The sequence below is a fragment of the Nelumbo nucifera genome, chromosome 6 (assembly GCF_055504915.1).
Source record: "Nelumbo nucifera cultivar China Antique chromosome 6, China Antique-T2T, whole genome shotgun sequence".
NCBI classification, from domain to species: Eukaryota; Viridiplantae; Streptophyta; class Magnoliopsida; order Proteales; family Nelumbonaceae; genus Nelumbo; species Nelumbo nucifera.
Window position 1 is genome coordinate 4,533,621 of NC_142654.1, and position 19,414 is coordinate 4,553,034.

Genomic DNA, 19,414 nt, shown 5'->3' on the forward strand with positions numbered 1-19,414 from the left:
ATACATAGTCATATTGTATACTAAAACAGAAACAAGATAAACCAAAGCAGATGAGCCCAAAAGGCCTAAGTGAAAAGAGGGAAGGAGTGGATGGCAAGAAATAGGAACAGATGCAGATGCCCTGGGGAGTGGGGACCCCCAAGCTTTTGTAACATAAAGCCTCCCAAGGGCTTTGCTTATAAGTCAAAAAATTAATGTGGAATTAACTATGAAATTTGTTGTATGAAAGCCTCACCATCACCAATGCTCCCTCTCTCTCTCTCTCTCTCTCTCTCATTCACTTATTTTATTAACAACGATGGGCACATATCATCTGTACTGATTTGACCCCATTAATTGTCTGCTAATTGTTTATAATAGATACTAAGATTCGTGGGACTTGGATCATATCCCAGGAAAAAAAATGAAGAAAGTTGATAGTCAGTCACGGGGTTTATATTATTCTGTTATGATCTGCCGTGTGTTTAGTAAGACAAAAAATTGGCTAGTGGGTGAGCTGGACTTGAACTATTTTCTGAACACAACGAGTCCAAATGTTCAGTGCATTCTGCTGGGGCCTTGATGAAGTTTTACAGACTCTGGTGACCAGGAGTCTCGTGCTGTGTCTGTGTGGTAGTAAGTACTTAAGTCAGTCAGGGCAATTTTTCAGATGACAAGCATAAGGACCTACCCCATTTTCTGTATCAGTTTGGTCCGACCCCATTGGACCAAGGGCTGGTCTAGTGTAAAACCCATGAGAAACTAGACATCCAGAAGGGAACTCAACGGTGCAACAGAGTTCCGAGTTGTACCAGTGGCTGAACTATCTAGTTGAAGTAAATAATCTGGCCAGTTGTATGGTTTGTGTAGGATTTTTATTTATTTCCACCCGGTTCGACCACCCAGATTCTTGTCCAGGTTTGAAAGCAGTGATGGAGCTTGTCTTAATTTGAGTAAATAAAGGAGTCCAATTTCACCATCACATCTAATAAAACATATACCCGGGTGGGCCCTGAGTCCTTACCAGTGACCACCATATTCACAACGGTGTCCAATTCCAACGCCACACGCCACTCATAAGTCATAAAAAAACCTCCAACGAAGCAGTTGGGCTGGGCCGGGTGGGGTGGGGCCCCCACATACAAACAACTGGTCACGGAACGAAACCAAGTCACAATAGTGGGCAGTGGGCTCTCTCCGCCCTTGCTCCTTGGGACATGGAAGTGGATGTGGGTCTCCTTCCAAGTCCAACCCAACCACCTTCCCATGCCGACGTTTCATTCCCTTCGGTGAGAATCAACGAACACGACGCTTTTAATGAACTAAAGATAATCAGTTGCCCACCCCAACTTTTACTTGGTTCAAACTCCACACATCAACTATGTGCCGTGGGCTATGGGCCCATGTGCGTCAGGCCCAGAAGCTGGATGAAGAAGAAGACAGACTAGAGAAGAATACAATCATGGTATATCCGCCAAGTAGCTTCAATAAATTTATCTTGTTTCACAAACGGCGTCTTGTCAATTGCTAGTTTGCTACTGTTTGACTTGAGACCCCACATCACAGTTCACACCCGGTAGGCGCTTTTCTGCCACGAGATCAGAATCTATTCCAAACCTTATTCCTCTCATCCGACACCAATCCTGTGGTCAAAGAGGGAGACCCATGTGCAGGACCCACTGTTGAATTTGAATCGTGAATACAAGGAGTCAAGCGATGGAAAAGATATGATATCGGAAAAATAACTGACCAATAAATCGAAATCATAATAAACGAAACGTGATGTTATTTATCAAAATTCATGGCTTTATCGGTCAAAACTCTTTCCATATCATATCTTCTACATCATAGATTTTCCCTTTAAAAATCCCATCATTCAACGCAAAAGTTTTTGTTTTTTTAAATTTATTTAATTTATTGTCATTTTAGTCTTTTATCTTTCCTTCTCAGCTCCCACCATGGAGTATGGAAAGCCGAAAGTGGAAACTCTCTCTCTCTCTCCAAACAATATTCCAGTGAATGCTCCGTGTTTCTCTTAAGTGTGTCCGTTTAACAGATCTTCTTTCGTTTATCCTTGCTTTCCTTTTTTGTGTTTCAGCCGTCTTAAATAACTCATGACAGGAGAAACGGTTCTCTTCTGCATGGCAATCTCAAAGCTCTGCAGATTTCAGAGCTTGTTCGTAAGAAACAGACACCTGGGTTTTTCTCTACCGGTTTCTGGGTCTTCATTTAACTGCCTTCTGGTTACTTTCCTCATACTATTTTTGGGCCTTCTCTAATACTCTAATCCAACTTATGTTTTGTTTTTACTTGAAGGCTACCCATCTGTAAATTTATTTTTATTGTTCTTTTCTTGTTCTATTTTCCCTATTTTTTGGAGTTTTTGGGTGGGGAGTTTCGTGATCGATCTCCGATTTTCTCCTCGGGAGGGGACGGGGATGGCTATGCAACTGATGCTGCTGCTGCTGAAATTCTTCTTCATTCTTGGCACTTTGATACTTCATGGATCTGCAGGTAATGGATATCGTTCTCATTGTGCACATTCGGCATAAGTGTAAGTTTGATTTGGTCTGTGCAATTATCAGATGATCAAATCTGTCTTCTTTTTGGAATTTTTGATGATTCTTATATAAGCAGAACAATTTAGGGATCTCGGCTCTTGTAAATAATTATTTGTGTGATTCGAGTTCAGAAGAAACTGCAAGTAGGTGATTGAATCAAGTCTATGTCGAGATGGGTATTGTTTGATTTATGTAATGTAAGGAGAGTGATGCACCAAAGACGGGATATTGTGGAACTCGGTTTCCTTGTACCTTGACTTTGGTCTGAATTGGCTGTCATTTTATAAGGAAATTGACTAGAGATTAGTCGTTCATCACTCTAGCTTATACTTTCTTAAGTAGAGTTCGTCCCCAATGCACAGAAATCGGCTTAACGGTTAAAAAACTATTCTTTGGTGTCATCTATAGTAGCTGGGGCTAACTCCAACGGCTGATTATTTAGCATAATAAGTCTTGATTATATTAGTGTCAGTCTTAGGCAATCTCACTTCTGGCCTAACATGGAGGTTTCCTCTGAACTCCCTCCTCCAGAAAATCTAAAAAAAAGGAAGATAGAATTAGTGACATCCATTATCTAGGGAAGGATTTTCTTTATTGTGCAAAGATAACAACTCGAATAATACCATTGGTGGATCAGCCTCCGGATTACATGAGAAATCTTTTTTGCACTCTTTCAATCCAGGAGTTATCCTGTAATTGTGTTGTGAATGAACGAGTGATGGTGTTTATCTTGTTGAGCCAACCAAAAAAAAACATAATTTCAAAATTTAGACATGGCGCTAGATTCTTTCTACTACTTATCCTTCAAAGACATCTTTTTTTTTTGGATCAATAACAATACTTAAGATTCATTAAGGGACTATCTTTCTTGGGAAATCATCAATTATGAAAAAAATCCCCACCTTCTAAATCGAGCTCTAATTGTGGAAAGCAAAGTTCTCTCTCTCTCTCGTGGAGTTGTTAGTGTTATCCCATGACTTCTGATCAGAGGAATATGAAATCAAGATTATATATGTAATAAAAAATGAAGCCTTGATTGACAACTTTCTATTATATTTGCAGGGTACAATTTATCACCAGCAACTTTTTCTGCAATTTCTCCAAGTAAGGAAACAAAATCTAGTGTTGGCTATTATGGGAAGTCTCTGGGAAATGGAGCTCCAAGTCCAGAACCCCTTCTTAATGGTAATTTTTGTTAACTATTATACTAGAAAGCTTTTGTGTGTTTTCACTATCCATTAATAAAGCTACTGGATTAAATTCCAGGGTCAATCATACATTTTTCAAAGGAATTGCCACCCAATAGTTCTAGACCAGTGCCCCAAGTCATCCATGGTTTAGTGCCATCCATGCCCCCAGATCCTGAGAGTCTTCAAAAGTCAGCACCTCTACCCCAAACCATCAAAGGGTTTACACCATCCCCACTGCCAAATGCTCCTCAAAGAAGAACAACAAATGGTTAAGGCTTTTTCCAATGAGACTTGAAGGTTAAATTATTCCATTGCTTTTTCTAGTTGAAAATGGTCCTAAATCAGCTTGTCTTATTTCGTCAATACAGGACTAGCAGCATCAACTCCAAGGAAATCTCCATTGAATCCTCCAACCTCAAGTTCACTCAGGCCAAGATCAACTCCGTTTATGTCTCCAGGTGCTCTTTATATTTTTCTCTCAACATTTACTGAAGGAGCATTTGTCCTGTTGCAGGAATTTCTTGCTCCTTGTGTCAGTTGAAACTTGAAACACATCAACCTCTTTCCAAAACCTATATTACCTTGGTCCTTCAAATGCATCTTGGAAACCTTTGTTCATAAATTGGAAAAAAAAAAGCCTCATATTTCTGCTGTTTCTTCTGAACAGAGAGATAAAATCTCTGTGGAAAAGCAATATTCTCAAATTGACAAATTTTAATATCTTTGACATGTCCCAATATCTCATTATCTCAAAAGTATGCCCAAATATTGCCAATATTTAAAAAAGAAAAATTCAAATATCACTCTTAAATGTCTTTGTGATTTGATCGGAAGATTTATGGGTTTAATCAGCACCCTAATTTTCGGTTTCATGCTTTTCTTTGCAAGTGTACAATTCATCTTATTTATTTCAATTTCTTTGTAGATATACAGTGTATTCAATGATTAAGTTTTGTAAGCTCACTGAAGTAATAAGGGGGGCCATTGTTTGGTGCAATGTTAAAATCTCAGACTAGTGCATGAGAAGGTGGGTTAAAGTCTGAGAGTGGCCACGATGTGAACAAAATGCCAACCATATCCAGTCCAACCCTCCCAAGACCCTGGATAGATAGGACCAACGTTGGGTAATGGACCTCTCTAAGTTCTTTTTTCTTTTTTTTTTTTTGAATATAAATGGACCTTTCTAAATCTCACTGAAATAACTTATATAAAAGTACATAGATATATGAAATGTAAGGGGGAAATGGTTACATCCTTCTTTAATTTATTTTCGACAAGCTTTCCATTACTCATATGATTAGTTTTTTTTTTCTTTTTTTAATTACAGATGTTTATGTAATAGAGTTCAGATCTACTCGTCACAGAGCGTGCCTCACACTGACTTAACAGCACGTTTCAACCGTGCACTGGGAACATCTCCCATGAATAAAAATTTATAATTACGGAGATGATCCAGATTGCACGGCTGAAACATGCTGTGAGGTCAGTGTGAGGCGTGTTCTGTGAGGAGCAAATCCGATCTCTATGTAATATTATGAAATTAAGTATTGATCTGTTATATGTCTTCTAAAATTTGAAATCATTTTGTGGTGTCAAGTATTGACTTTGAGTTGGTCCGAAACTGCATGTAGACATGATGTGGCCAATCTGAGCCATCCATGTAGTAGGGAACCCTCTGGATTGGCCACCTTTGCAATCTTCCTGTCCATGTCATCTTGTGACCACCTTAGCATCTTCTTCAAGTAAAAATAGTCTGTTGGAAGTTCTAATATTTTAATGTTAAGCTTGCCAAAAAAGAAGGGCTTACTCTGACCTTGTGGCAAGGGTTTCTGGGCTCAAATTTGGGTAGCCATTATGGGCCTAAACCAATTTGCCATGTGGAAGGTTCCTTGTTCAGCCTTAACCTTCTTCACTAAATTACCTGACTAGTCAGGTAAGCAGAGAACTTGCCTACATGGCCCACCTTATTTAAGCCACATGGAGGAATTTTATGGCCAATCCAGACCGTTCATCAGATAGGGGACCCTTTAGATTGCCCATGTTTTGTGTCCTGTAGTTGACATCAGGCTTAATCCAACTTATTTTTAAAAGAATCACTTTCATTGCAAGAAAAAGGGGGAAGGATGTAGCCCTATAATTTTTCAAACTTTGATACCTAAACTACTTTGCCATGTATGTATGCAATTTCTTCCATTTGTTTCCAGATTAGAGCCCTGTTTGCGAGGGCTTAGACTTGTATTAGCTTTTTTGGTCTATTTTTCAACAAATATTGCTTATAAGCTATCTGGGTGGGCCCAACCTTGCAAGTCCATAAGCCACAGTGTGAAAGTCCTCATATGGTCACTAGATGGGTTTCCAGTGAACTGAATTTGATTAGTCGTGGACTTTTTTTTTAACATACCTCTTTTAACATTTCTTGGAATTTCATTTTTATTCTCTTTCGAATCTTCAAGTACCACAAGAGGACTTATCAGGGATATACACTGCTTCAAAGTATTTTAATTGATGTTAGGTATATATTGCAAAATGATATTACAGAACCTCATATGTTTCCAAAATCAAGTCCTCCCACCCAAAGTATGAAGGGATATGGAATGCCAGTTGCTACACCTCCAAAGGAATCTTTCAATCATTTATCTCCCATGAGCCATACAAACCATTCTCCAGCTAAAGGTAACCAAGTCAGGTTGTTTATATGCGAGTTTTTATGGACCCTAAAATTGAAAGTTCAATGCCCTTGAGGATTAACAATGCCTGCAGGTCCTTTTCCTGTTGTGGCCCCTGCTCCACAGAAAACGTTGAAACCATCTTATAAGGCATATGCACCATCAAAGTCATTTTCCAAGGCTCCAGAGAGAAGACAAGTTCATGCTCCCACACCTTCACCTTATATGCCATTATATAAGCATAACCATGCAAATCAAAGAGCCAGTGGCCTTGCTCCCGCACCAGTTTTATCTCATCCTCATGTTTCCCATCATAAAGGTTTGATATTTTTACCTGAAAATCATTTCTACCAAGTTGTTATTGATAGATAATAATGCATGCCTGAAGATTTGGATAATCAAAATATATTCCTTTTCCTTTTCTTTTAAAGGACCAGTCATCACTCCAGCACCTTCAAATGCTCCAGCTGCATTGCCGAAGAAAAGTAGACAAAGGCAACATGGTCTGCCACCCTTGAGACAAGGTACTCAATGATCCTCCTGTTCATATGCAACCAAGAATCTTAGCACTAAATTGGACTGCTTGCTTTGGCTTCTTACTTGGGTCCCATCTGGCAGGTCCATCTATCTCTCCTATCCAGGCTCCTTTTTCTCCAACAGTAAAGCATGGTTCCTCTGCACCTGGGCCATCTCCTACAGTTCAATCCAGCCAAAGTATGGGGGAACTTGTTGTCTCCGACTTTATCTGTTTTATCTACATTAGATGCTTGTGAACATTTGCTCATCAGATCTTCTGTCTGCATGGATATGTTTTCTTCCCCAAAACTTCTCCTTCAGGTTCTTTGCCAAGGAAGCCAAAGATGCCATTATCCCCATCAGCTCAAGCTTTACCCCCACCACCTCCTAATGAAGGTAAATAAACTTGTAGTTCTCCTCTAAAGAATCCAGTCCTTTTTAAGTTCTATTTGATGTTCCTATTTATGCTCTTCATCTTTCACAAGTTTACTACAGTGACACCTGAGCCTGATTGTTCCTGTAGATTGTACATCATTGGCATGCATGGATCCTTATACAAATACCCCTCCAGGATCACCCTGTTATTGTGTGTTGCCAATGCAAGTTGGGTTGCGCCTTAGTGTTTCCCTATACACCTTCTTTCCTCTGGTTTCTGAACTGGCAGCAGAGATAGCCGCTGGAGTTTTCATGAAACAAAGTCAAGTTCGCATCATGGGAGCAAATGCAGCAAGCCAAGAACCGGAGAAAACCATTGTCCTCATCGATCTTGTACCACTTGGAGAAAGTTTTGATAACACTACAGCATATCTGACCTATGCAAAATTCTGGCATAAGCAGATTGCAATAAAGTATTCTTTCTTTGGTGACTATGAAGTTTTATATGTTAAATATCCAGGTACATATGAATGGGTCCAAAGTTCCTTGTCTGTCTTGTGTACTTTTATCATGTATTCTGGCATATGTTAGTAATACTTGCATCGAATCAGGTCTTCCTCCCTCCCCACCTTCAGCAACCTCAAGCATTACCACTGTTGATGGTGGGCCTTTCTCTGGCCGTGGAAATGATGGAAGGACAATACACCCTCTGGGAGTTGATGTAAGGAGAAGACAGAAAGGGGGACTTGGTGGCAGCATGATTGCTATCATAGTTTTATCTTCTGCTATAGCCATTGTGTTATGTATAGGAGTTGCTTGGCTGTTGCTGTTGAAATTTGGAAAGCATGTTGCTCAACCTGCATCCACTATAGAAGCTTTAGTACCTTCCCTTACAAAACCATCGGGTAAGTGCTATATATATATGATATGTCATATGTATATTTATATTTAATTTATGTTTTTTAATTCAATTTTTAATTTTTTTATTTAGAAAAATATTAAAAATTGCAAGTTGAGGCCAAAAAAGGGTTTTTTTTTCGCGAAAATAGTGGGACAAGGCGCCTACGACAACTTGGGACACATAGATCTCGTAAAGTTACCCAAAAAAAAGGATCACCCCAATCAAACATCGGAGTGCAAAGTTATGGCCTCCGAAAGTTTGCATGCATTGAGTGTGCAACCTACAACCTGGTGACCGGGTCAGCGGTTGAACCGGATGGATCGGACAGTTCTTAACCAAGTCAATGGTTTTTGACCGCCTGATGGGTTTTGACTGAACTGGACCCGGAATCCTGACTGGGTGACGGTTCGAACGGTTCAACTGGCTGGGTCAACAGTGGGTTGAAAACACTGCTTCAAAGTACTATTTTATTTTTATTTTGGAGTTAAACAATGAATGTTCAAATCTGCAGGGGCTGCTGGATCTTTGGTGTTTGGAAGTGGACCTAGTTCTGCATCACTATCCTTTGGCTCTAGCATTGCAACATATACAGGATCTGCAAAAACTTTTAGCGCAGGTGAGATCGAAAGAGCCACTGATAACTTTGATGCTTCAAAAATACTGGGAGAAGGTGGTTTTGGGCGTGTCTATAGTGGTACCCTTGACGATGGGATGAAGGTCGCTGTAAAGGTTCTTAAGAGAGATGATCAGCAGGGTAGCCGAGAATTCTTGGCAGAAGTAGAGATGCTTAGCCGTTTGCATCACCGTAACTTGGTTAAATTGATTGGTATATGCACAGAGGACAATACTCGATGTCTGGTCTATGAACTCATTCCAAATGGCAGTGTGGAGTCCCATCTACATGGTAATATGTAATTTTTTTTTTTTCTCTTTTTAACTAGTTTTAATTTTTGTCCTCTGATCATTTGGGAAAATGACTTCTTAGATGCTATTGTCTTCTTCTTCAGGACCAGACAAGGAAGCCGCTCCACTTGACTGGGGTGCCCGAATGAAGATTGCACTTGGTGCAGCTCGTGGTCTGGCCTATCTACATGAAGATTCAAGCCCTCGTGTTATTCATCGAGATTTCAAGTCCAGCAACATCTTGTTGGAACATGATTTTACTCCCAAGGTGTCTGATTTTGGTTTGGCCCGAGCAGCTTTGGATGAGGGAAATAAACACATTTCAACACGCGTTATGGGAACATTTGGGTACAAACTTTTTCCTTCTCATGATGTTTGAATTTCATCAATCTCCCTATGATACTTGTGCAAGGTCAAGTAACGTAGGATGTGAAGTAGAAGTCCTACCGGGGAATACATAGTGGGCAAGAAAGAATTCAGATTTGTTATAGTATAATGAAAGAGGAAACATAAGAGTTTTAGATGTGAAATATTGAAGAATATAACACAGCCTTGGTACAATACAAGATTCAAGCTATATTGTTTCATTATTCTTGTTGTAACACTCAATTACAATGACTTAAGAGGCTTGTCTTTCCCTCTACAAATTTCAATTAGACTGAAACACTAACTAGAATTGACTCCTAATTGAATTAACCCATACATAATTCATAGGGGGCTAGGGGCAAAGACATGAACATTGAATACTAAAGCAACTCAAAATGCCTAGCATACTTCTAAACCAAACTAACCAAAAACAACTCCAAGATGATACTAAAAAATAGCAAGAACCAAATTCCTTCAGACAGACATCTTATCGGTAAAATGGCCATAATTCTCTCAAAAACATGTTGAATGGCAAGAAATAGGTTTAATCATATTAAACGTACCAATAAATTGAAAAATAAAGAAGAATTTTGATTTTCTTATGTTTCTTTTCCTTTTCTCCAGACCCACATCCTTAACACTCAATGTGATATCTGTAAGTCTGGGGTAAGGCATTATTATGCTGATGTGATCCTTGTTTTGGAGGGCCAGGGCCTAGACAATCTAATTTCTAGATCTGCATTCATATTTGCATTGACGTGCTTTAGTTTTTTTTTTCATTTGTCCTTAAAAACATGTTTTATTTATCAAAGAAAATATAATAACGTGTTTTTTTCACCAGTTATGTAGCTCCGGAGTATGCAATGACTGGGCATCTTCTTGTGAAGAGTGATGTTTACAGCTATGGTGTAGTACTTCTTGAGCTCCTAACAGGAAGAAAACCTGTGGACATGTCACAGCCAGAAGGTCAAGAGAATTTGGTTGCCTGGGCTCGCCCACTCCTTACAAGTAAGGTGGGTTTAGAAGCGATTATTGACCCTGCATTAGGATCTAATCTCCCATTTGATAGTGTGGCCAAGGTAGCAGCAATTGCTTCAATGTGTGTACAGCCAGAAGTTTCACACCGGCCTTTCATGGGCGAGGTGGTACAAGCATTAAAACTCGTATGCAACGAATGCGATGAGACAAAGGGAGTGGGATCAGATAGCCGTAGCCAGGACAACTTGTCGATTGATTTGGATAGTAGGATGAGTACTGCTTCAGGTCAATTTCCAGAACCTACACATTCCTACTATGCTATGGCCGATTATGATTCCATTATTGGAGCTCATGGGGCATTATCAGCTTCGGATGTATTCAGTACATCAGAAAGACTTGGGAGGCAAGTATCAGGATCTTTTAGAAGGCATTCTAGTTCGGGCCCTCTGAGAACAGGGAGGGGCAGGCAGTTTTGGCAGAGATTAAGAGGCGTGTCTAGAGGTAGTGTAAGTGAACATGGGGTAGCTTTCAGGCTATGGCCGGGTTCCAGATGAAAGCCCCATCCAGAAGACTGTGGAGACATTGTGGGTTCTCATGTCAAGACAACTTGTAATTTGTGGGACAAGGACATGAAATACAGTTTACCTTCAAAGCCATGATCTTGTAAGGTTTATCCCAAGTGGATCATGCGGCTCTTCTCAGAAGCATGAATGAGGTCCACTCGGAGTATGAATCATGGTCTTGTAAACTTGTGCCTTTAAAAGAGGCATGATTCTTAATGTATCTCAATAAACGTTCCCACTGAGGTGATTTTGATTTGAACAAGATTTTCCATCCTCTTGGTTTAGTTCAGTCCCTTTGTGTTGAGAATATTAAATTAAAAAACATGAAGGGACCTTTTATACGGAGTGCATCTCAACTTGCAAAATAGTAGTGGAACCGGTGAGGTGACCATTCGACCAAACTGATCGTTTCAATCGTGCATTGTCAAGGCCCTAAATAAGGAACATTTGATATAGAACAAGGTACTTGTAATTTACAGCAGCCCTCAGAAATTGAAACCGTTGGTGTCATAATGTTTTCAATAGCAACACTAAGTCTCAGTTTGGAAATGGTACATTTTGTATTTCTAAACCTGTATTTACACTGTAAATTGTTCTTCTGTATCAAGGTTGAAAGTATGGATACATCTTGATACAAGAGAAGGGGTGTATGGTAAATTGCACTGAGGGTGCCTTTGAACATAGATTAACATATTAGGAATTTGAGGATTAATCTAAATTAAAAATGGCACCCTGCCGATACAATATGATACGCCTCGATCTTTCTCATCCATACTTTGAACCTTGATTTGTACTCTTTCCAAACTGACTCTAATGTTTTAGGGGGACATAAGGCCTTTGCTTTCATAATATGTTGCCAATAAAATCAATCTTTTTTCCTTTTGTGGATAAAATACATGCTAGCAATGTGATATATTTTATTATAGATACATTCAAGGTTCAAAATATTGATATGCCCGATACGCCAGTAGGGGTGTATCGGGCAATATCGGTAGTATTATTTTACCTTTTTTTATTTTTTTTAAAACCAATTGAAGGGGGACAGTTTAAGACTCTTCCACCCCCTAAACCTATCAGAACCCTGATACGCCCATACTTTGAACCTTGGATGCATCAGTGTTCTCCAAATTTACAACTCCTTTTACCTGGTGTGAATATTTAATACCTGCTGCTGCTACATTATGGAGAAAAAAAAAAAAAACTATGTTCAGCATGAATTCGGATTTGCTCTTCGATGTGCGCCTCACAGCAATCTCACAGTGCATCGCAGCTGTGCGTTGGAAAATATCTTCTCATGAATGATAATATCGAGTAATTAATGAGATGTTTTCAATGCACATCTGGGATGCGCTGTGAAGTTAGTGTTAGACGCACTCAGTGCGGTCTCAAGCCGATAAGAAAATTCCTACACCCAGTTCCAACACCTATAGAGTATAAAAAAGTGACAGACCCGCCAGAACCAACCCTATTATTAATCGATCTTATAAACCAATAGGGTATTTAGCCTGGTAATTTGACAATAAATCTTCCTATTCTCTTGATTTTTTTTTCTCTCAAAATTTCTATTGTGTCTCTTATTATTGGTGAACCATGAAAAGCAAATATAAAATGTTGGAAGCTATCTTTGTATCTTTGTTATGTGCTATTATACATGTATACATATATAATAGGATGGGTTCTATTTGGGTCAGAACAACCAAATCCAATTGTCGTCGGATTCAGGTTGTTAGGTTGATCGTTAATATTGGCAGCCTAAGTCAAATTGCAAAACCACAGTACCAAAAAACAAATATGATCAAGGCCTAGCTGCCCCTTATTTAAACCAATTTATGTTAGACAATAGAAAACTACAAAGATTCAAGTTGCAGTTGGATGGTGATAGAATTGTTGAATGGAGTCTAATGCTTATTTTAAATGAAAGGAAGAAAAGAAATGGAAAAGAAGACATATTACTACGATAGCAAGACATTTTACATAAAAACTATGTTATTATACAATACAATATAATCCATCTTTTCCATCTAGCTACTAGGCAACAATATAATAATACTTCCTACAAGAATTAGAACAATCAAATTAATTTCCATACAAGTACAACAACATCTGTTGTAAAAATTAATCCATTTTATACACCAGCTGCTCTACCCAGACGTTCTCTCAGTATTTTTACTCCCATGTATCTGCATGTTCACCCAAAAAACAAAATTAATGCTTATTGTAAATGTATATGTGTATATATATATATATAGAGAGAGAGAGAGCGCTCTTAAAATTTTAAGGGAATTTACCTGCCCATCATCATGACAGTGGCCTGGGGATTTGTGCCGGGAGAATCAGTGAACGTGGAGCCATCGACAACTCGGAGGCCATGAACGCCGAGGACTTTATAATGGGAGTCCACCACCTTGCCCACATGGCACCCACCATGGTAGTGCCAGATGGTGATCACTGTGTCCCTACAGAACTGCTCTAAAGACTTGGTGTCGTTGGTCTTCTTGGGGATCAGGTTCACATTAGCCTTCACGCTCATGTTGAGTAGCATCTCCACAGTGGGTATGTGAGTGTTTATGATGTGGGCGAAGTGCTTCGTCCTCACAACCTTCTCGATCGTGCGAATGCCATATACGCACCTCTGTAGATCGTAGGGATGGCTGAAGTAATTGAAGGTGACAGAAGGATTTTCATCCACGTTGGTGCTATTCAGTCTGAGTTCGCCTGTCGAGAGCGGCCCAACGATCTTCTCTAGAACAAAGCCACCCATGAACGCCTCATGTGGTAGGTTCTGCTTTCCATCGATGTAGGCTTTGATGGCTTCCCGAGTTCTTTGCTTGGGGGGAAGCGTAGAGAGCTGTCCAATCTGGTTGCATAACGTACAGTAATATATAATCAATAATAATGTAGATTCGCATCATCTCACTGATCTAGCTAATTATTCAATATATACTTTTGAGTTACGGTTGAAGAAATATATAATTGTCTGGTTTGGTATAAAATTAAAACACCCCAGAAAGCAATTCCAGAATTAACAACGTAATAACTAACCTCTGCTGACATGATTCCATGGTGACACCGGATGCTATCTGAGTTTTGGCCGAATCCGCTACTACCCTCAATGAACACTCCCATCTTGGTAATCCCTACAGTTTGGATTAGCGACTGCTTGACCGGTTTCTTTGTGGGTACGAATATGGAGTTCATGGGGTTGTCGGACATTCCTTTGCCCACGAATTCATTGTGCAGCACCACCGGTATGTTCATCTCCTTGAGGTCGGCTTCCGGCCCAATGCCACTCAGCAGTAGTAGCTGGGGGCTCCCGATAGCACCCGACGACAATATCACCTCACTCTGCCTCATCCTTGACAGAAATGCTTGATGCTGCTTCCCATATTCGTCTTTGAACATCACTCCAACAGCCACGGGTTTCTTCCCTGAGCCAGCAAGAAATTAAGAATTAATCAATGCCAACTCCACATCATCATCACATATATTATAGATATATATGCATCCAACGACCCCTCCAAATTTTCTTAATTTCAAAGTTACGAACGTTGTATCTACAGACTATATATACGTACAATTTTTGTTAAAGTACTGTAAAGTAAAGGTGGTAGCTAGCTAGCTAGCTAGAGCTATAGCTATAGCTACAATTTACCGTTTCTGTCAAACACTATCTTTTGCACGGTGGCATGAATGAGGACTCTTAGATTCCGACGATTTGCAGAAGCCAGCAGGTGGGCAGCGGTGTATCGACGGCCGGAGTCATCGAAGGTAGTCCCTCCGATCTTTGTTCCGTAGATGTGGTTGTAGGTGAAACCGTTAAAAGGCGAGACCCCGACTTCAAGAAGTCCATTCGTCAATGCTTTCTGCCATGGGGCTAGTTGGGGCCGGTGAACAATTTGCTTCTCGATCCATGGGTATGACTCTCTCACTAACTTACTATCCCAACCTGCCCTTCTAATGTAACTGCAAAACCACGAACAAAATCCTATGATATTGATATCATCATCAACAGAACAGAAGCCGACTGATTATGTTGCTATTTATCTGCCGTTTCTATCCTTTAATTAATTACACCAGTACCCCACCCACTCCATCTCTTCTATTTCTATTAGGTAAGTGTATTCCCAATTTTAGGGTTGAAAGCCACAGGTTGGGATTGGACTTTCGGTTCTTGAGTTGGGCCTGGGTTAATAATTTTGAACCCAAGCACATTCTAACTCGTTAAGATTTCAATATGGACTGACCCGAATTACAGCTCGGGTTTGATCTCGGGTTCAGTATGGATTCGGACCTTAAGCTACCTAGGTGGAACTTAAACCTGTCCTAACTCCTAACCCCCTGAGTTGCACCCCTTGAAGTGCTTAATTATTATTAAGTCGTTGCATGCAGTCCTTTTCCATGCATTATTAAGTCGAAAGGACGGCTTCATTATTGCTACAGTGACTGGCCTAAATGTTGCTCATTATGCTAACATAGTCGTATAATTAAATATTTAGAGATATGATGATGACTCATCCAACATGTCCATTTCTTCTCAAAAAAATTATTTTCTTTTTTTAGATTTACGTGAGGATTAGGAAAAATTTACTTTTCTGGTGGGCTGTAAAAAAAAGTTATTAATAATTGGATGGAACAAAAATGCCTCTTTTAATAATGAAATTTTATGGTTAAAACAGTTATAAATAAATATACTTACCCATATAAATAATTTTCCAAACAGACTTTAGTTAGCTTTCTTTTTTTTTTTTCTATTGTTGGTTTGGTTTGATTTTTGTATCTGATTTCTTGTTCCTTTTCCATATTTTATTGAAATCCTTCGATTATTTACCAAAAAAAACTCCAAACCCATTTAACGACTTTTGTCACTATCAGACAAAGCAACAAAGCATCTGTTTGATGCTATTGTTTCAGAAAATGGTGATATATCAGCACCACATCGGAAAAAACGGTACTCCAACTCCAAGCCATGCCTTGGAAATCGAGAAGGCGTGGTTTAGAGCAATACCGAATTTGATGTTTTCTCATATTGGAATTTGTTGCTGCCAATGAAGACATGATGTGCCAGTGACATGAACTTTCTATAATGGGCACCAGTGCTGAAAACAAATCTGGAGCACTGGTACCAAATAGAAAGTGTTGTTGTTGCTCTAGAAAACGTCCTATCCGACAACAACATTTCCAAACAAAAAAAAGAAAACGATGTTTCCAACCCACACATCAGCAGCATCGTGCTGTATCTGCAACATCGATGCCAAACATATAAAAAGTATTTCATAAACCGTAAGTTAAAAGATGACCAACTAAATTCCATGGTAGGCAAATTCATTTCTTTAGACGGTGTTTGGTTTGCGGGGTGGATATGGAAGAAGGGTACTATTTCCATGGAATGGATATAGATAGAAGCTGTGGCTGACAATCTGTTATTATTCTATGTTTAGTTTCTGGATATCTGGAAGATTCGTACCCAGGCATTTAGTTCAATGAGGTTTCTACACATGACAGCTTTGTTGTAGCCAGCGGCAGCCAGCTATTAACGACTGTCCACTCCACTTCTGAGAGAATTAGAAAATGTAATTAAATGTAGCAGGCAGGAAGTCATGGACTCGTGGTTGGCCAAATCCTGGGATCCAATTATCCCAACTGGGCCCAGTTTTAACTCATACCTCAAGAATCTAGATACATGTGGGCCACCAAAGGCAACAAGAGATGAGATGGTATCACTTCCCTTATGGGCCAGGCATTAGCTCCATTAACATAGAGGGCTTATTCACTTTAATTAGGAAGGATTCGTGGCCATATTAAGTGAGGCAGAACACTGGTTTTGGGTTAAGCCTTTCTGTGCCAGTCAACCAAACCAAACTGGACCAGCAATATTTAGTAATTGGTATGGCCTCGTCTGGGCTGCCATTCAATTCTGAGAGAGGTCTATTGACAAAACATTCCATCTTTGAATCCACCGATCCTTCCCAGAACCATTAAACTCTATCAAGTCGAATTTAATTTGTATAGTTAAGTCGGAAGGACCAAAGTTGGTCCACTCACCCGCCACACTACCCCTCAGAGAATTGAATACCCCAGATGTAGAAGGTCGAGTACTAGAAACCCCTAGTTCTGATACCCAAAAGAAACAATGCCTTGAAAACGGTTCAGAGAATTAAGAAGAAGATAGAGAGTAAGAGAGCCCATCATTCAACTAATTACTATCTAGAGTGAACAAGAAAGGAAATCATAGAAACCCATCCCCATGATGAACTGCAGAATGAAGTGGAACTAAGCTTAGTGTTGCTCATCACAGAAAACACCATGCAGACATTCACATGTACGTGAAGCTAGCATCTAACGGTGGGTCCTGAGTCTTGGCCATGTAAATGCCCAACACGTGGAAAGTACAACTCTGGACGACAGTAGTACTGTAACAGCAGGAATTCTTCCTCTCCCCAGATGAGGAACTGAGGAGGTTCTCTGTTGCTGACCACTACTTCACTGGCATTGCTAATTTCAAACCCCACTAATTACTAAAGGAGTTCAAAACAAATTAAAAATATATTGCACGCGTATATACCTGGAGCTTGCTCTTGTGTAGAAGCCAGCATTGATGCAAGTGCCTCCACCCAACACCCGAGCCCTTGCATTAATGACTCCGTCGGTGGAGATGAAAGCCTGAGATGCGGAGGTGGGTGAGGTGTCTGCCAGAGAGATGTGGAAGTTCTGCAAGTAGGAGACGTTGTGGTTGGCAAATGGTACACCCCCTCTCTCTAGTAAGAGAACTCTGTACTTCTGGGAGAGGGTGGCTGCTAGGGGACACCCAGCTGTGCCACCTCCTACAATTATGTAGTCATACGTATTTCTCCATCTGTTCGACTGAATTGCCGACGATGTGAAGGTGCTTGCCGGCTTGATAAAGGGAAATCCGTATTCAGAGTAATCCACCTTACCTGCATTATTAATTCATTCCCATTCCACATACATCATTAATTTAATCATATATAGAACATATACACAGTAGAACAATGCATATTTACATGTAGAAAGTAGAAACACATGCATTATCAAATCATTTAATTCATTTTTTTGGAATAATTTTACTTTGGTGCATTAGAAAGTTGTGCGCGCATGAAATGGAAAATCATAGGAGAAGTGTAATGGAACCAAATGTTGAAGGAGATGTATAATAAATGGAAACGCAGGCAGCATACTGGAATGAAGCCAATATGAGATGGTGAAGAGTTGAGGCTTGTGATCGAGATGTCTTTGGGATTACACCCATCGTAGACTTCTCTTCTTAATTTTTCCCCACTCTTCAGTTTTCTTGGTACACCGGTCTTATCGATCGAGACATCAAGATATGGAGAGTACTCCCCATTCATGGCAAAGTTTGAATGGACCCAATGAAATCCACCTAAAGTCAAATACAGGAAAGAAACCATGTGCTGTCTCAATCAGTAAAAAAGAAAAGCAACAAGAAAGGCGGTCATCATTTTCGTGTTTCCTGCTGAGCTCCCATTACAGTTGAACTTGAAGAAGAAGAAGACATCACATAAGAGCAAAAGGAAAAAAAAAAAAAACAGAAACTACAAAAATCAGAAGAAATGCAAGCGGGGTTTAGCAAAATCAAAATGATCAAGAAATTAAAAAGAAAGGAAAAGAAGAACCTTGACAAGAAGCTAGTAGGTTGACACAGAAAAATATATTGAGACAAAGCTTTAGCATCCCCAACAAAGCCATTGAAGGACTAGGAAAGATATTCAAAGGTTAATTCCTCTCACCGATCTCAAGTTGTCTTTCTCTGGTTGGACCTAATTCTGAGTTCTGAGTGTGTTCATTCTTATTTATATCCATATGTACGTTCGAACAAGGAGTAAGAGCAACCGGGAAAACCACTCCATCATGGCATTAAATGGCAACGATACTACAAGGGAAACTCATTGATGGTACACATGTGTTCACGTTTTGAGTTGGCATTTGGCAACAGTGCTCGTCCGATCACTGCTCACTGATCCAGCCTCCGACCTTAATTACACAGCTCATGGACCACCATAATTCTATAATTCCATCACCTATGTAACTGTTCTGCTTGCAATACTGGGCAAATCATGATTCACCAGCAGATCTATCCCGCCTCCTTCCCTTGCATATACAATGTATAATTAATGATCTGTATTTTTATTTGAGACTCATTATCCAAGCTTTAGGGTGGGTTATTTTAATTGAAAGCCAGAGATCATATGAGGTTTGATTTACAATTTACCATTCAAACAAACTTAATCTGAAAGCTAATGGAACCCAAACTTGAAAGTCTTGCTGTTATATATGTTTTTTTGTCAACCTAAGACCAAAGTTAGTTGGATTTGATTTATTACTAATTAAAACATATAAGAGAGATTATATAGAACACATATAATTCATCGCCACCACC

The 19,414-nt window shown here is 39.7% G+C and overlaps 2 protein-coding genes across 4 annotated transcripts; one reads left to right on the forward strand and one right to left on the reverse strand.

Moving 5' to 3' along the window:
- The first annotated feature begins 1,770 nt into the window (after positions 1-1,770).
- Positions 1,771-11,287, forward strand: LOC104586631 (receptor-like serine/threonine-protein kinase ALE2). 3 transcript variants are annotated; one of them, XM_010243920.3, is made up of 14 exons: positions 2,277-2,493; positions 3,603-3,725; positions 3,807-3,998; positions 4,099-4,188; positions 6,269-6,403; positions 6,491-6,715; positions 6,828-6,920; positions 7,015-7,110; positions 7,234-7,308; positions 7,436-7,807; positions 7,899-8,192; positions 8,700-9,092; positions 9,196-9,439; positions 10,299-11,287. In XM_010243920.3, the coding sequence occupies exons 1-14, from the start codon at positions 2,418-2,420 to the stop codon at positions 10,987-10,989; spliced, it is 3,099 nt and encodes a 1,032-aa protein (XP_010242222.1). In that variant the 5' UTR covers positions 2,277-2,417; the 3' UTR covers positions 10,990-11,287. The 3 variants fall into 3 exon arrangements, with proteins under 3 accessions (XP_088746581.1, XP_088746582.1, XP_010242222.1); XM_088890455.1 differs by lacking the exon at positions 3,807-3,998 and having other exon boundaries at positions 1,771-2,493; XM_088890456.1 differs by lacking the exons at positions 3,807-3,998; positions 4,099-4,188 and having other exon boundaries at positions 1,937-2,493.
- Positions 11,288-12,947: 1,660 nt separating this feature from the next.
- LOC104586630 (protein HOTHEAD-like) lies at positions 12,948-18,808 on the reverse strand. Its single transcript, XM_010243917.3, has 6 exons — positions 18,651-18,808; positions 17,561-17,933; positions 14,651-14,961; positions 14,041-14,426; positions 13,287-13,855; positions 12,948-13,178 (listed from the first exon to the last, which is right to left on the reverse strand). The coding sequence occupies exons 1-6, from the start codon at positions 18,721-18,723 to the stop codon at positions 13,124-13,126; spliced, it is 1,767 nt and encodes a 588-aa protein (XP_010242219.1). The 5' UTR covers positions 18,724-18,808; the 3' UTR covers positions 12,948-13,123.
- Between the last annotated feature and the right edge of the window lie 606 nt (positions 18,809-19,414).

Excerpts from the sequence above, each read along its gene's own strand:
- LOC104586631 (XM_010243920.3), top strand. The coding sequence starts at position 2,418 with ATGGCTATGCAACTGATGCTGCTGCTGCTGAAATTCTTCTTCATTCTT. Across the intron at positions 6,404-6,490 it reads AAACCATTCTCCAGCTAAAG|GTCCTTTTCCTGTTGTGGCC; the intron begins GTAACCAAGTCA and ends CAATGCCTGCAG. Across the intron at positions 7,309-7,435 it reads CCCACCACCTCCTAATGAAG|ATTGTACATCATTGGCATGC; the intron begins GTAAATAAACTT and ends TTGTTCCTGTAG.
- LOC104586630 (XM_010243917.3), bottom strand. The coding sequence starts at position 18,723 with ATGGCTTTGTTGGGGATGCTAAAGCTTTGTCTCAATATATTTTTCTGT. Across the intron at positions 14,427-14,650 it reads GATAGTGTTTGACAGAAACG|GGAAGAAACCCGTGGCTGTT; the intron begins GTAAATTGTAGC and ends TTGCTGGCTCAG. Across the intron at positions 13,179-13,286 it reads ACTGTCATGATGATGGGCAG|ATACATGGGAGTAAAAATAC; the intron begins GTAAATTCCCTT and ends GTGAACATGCAG.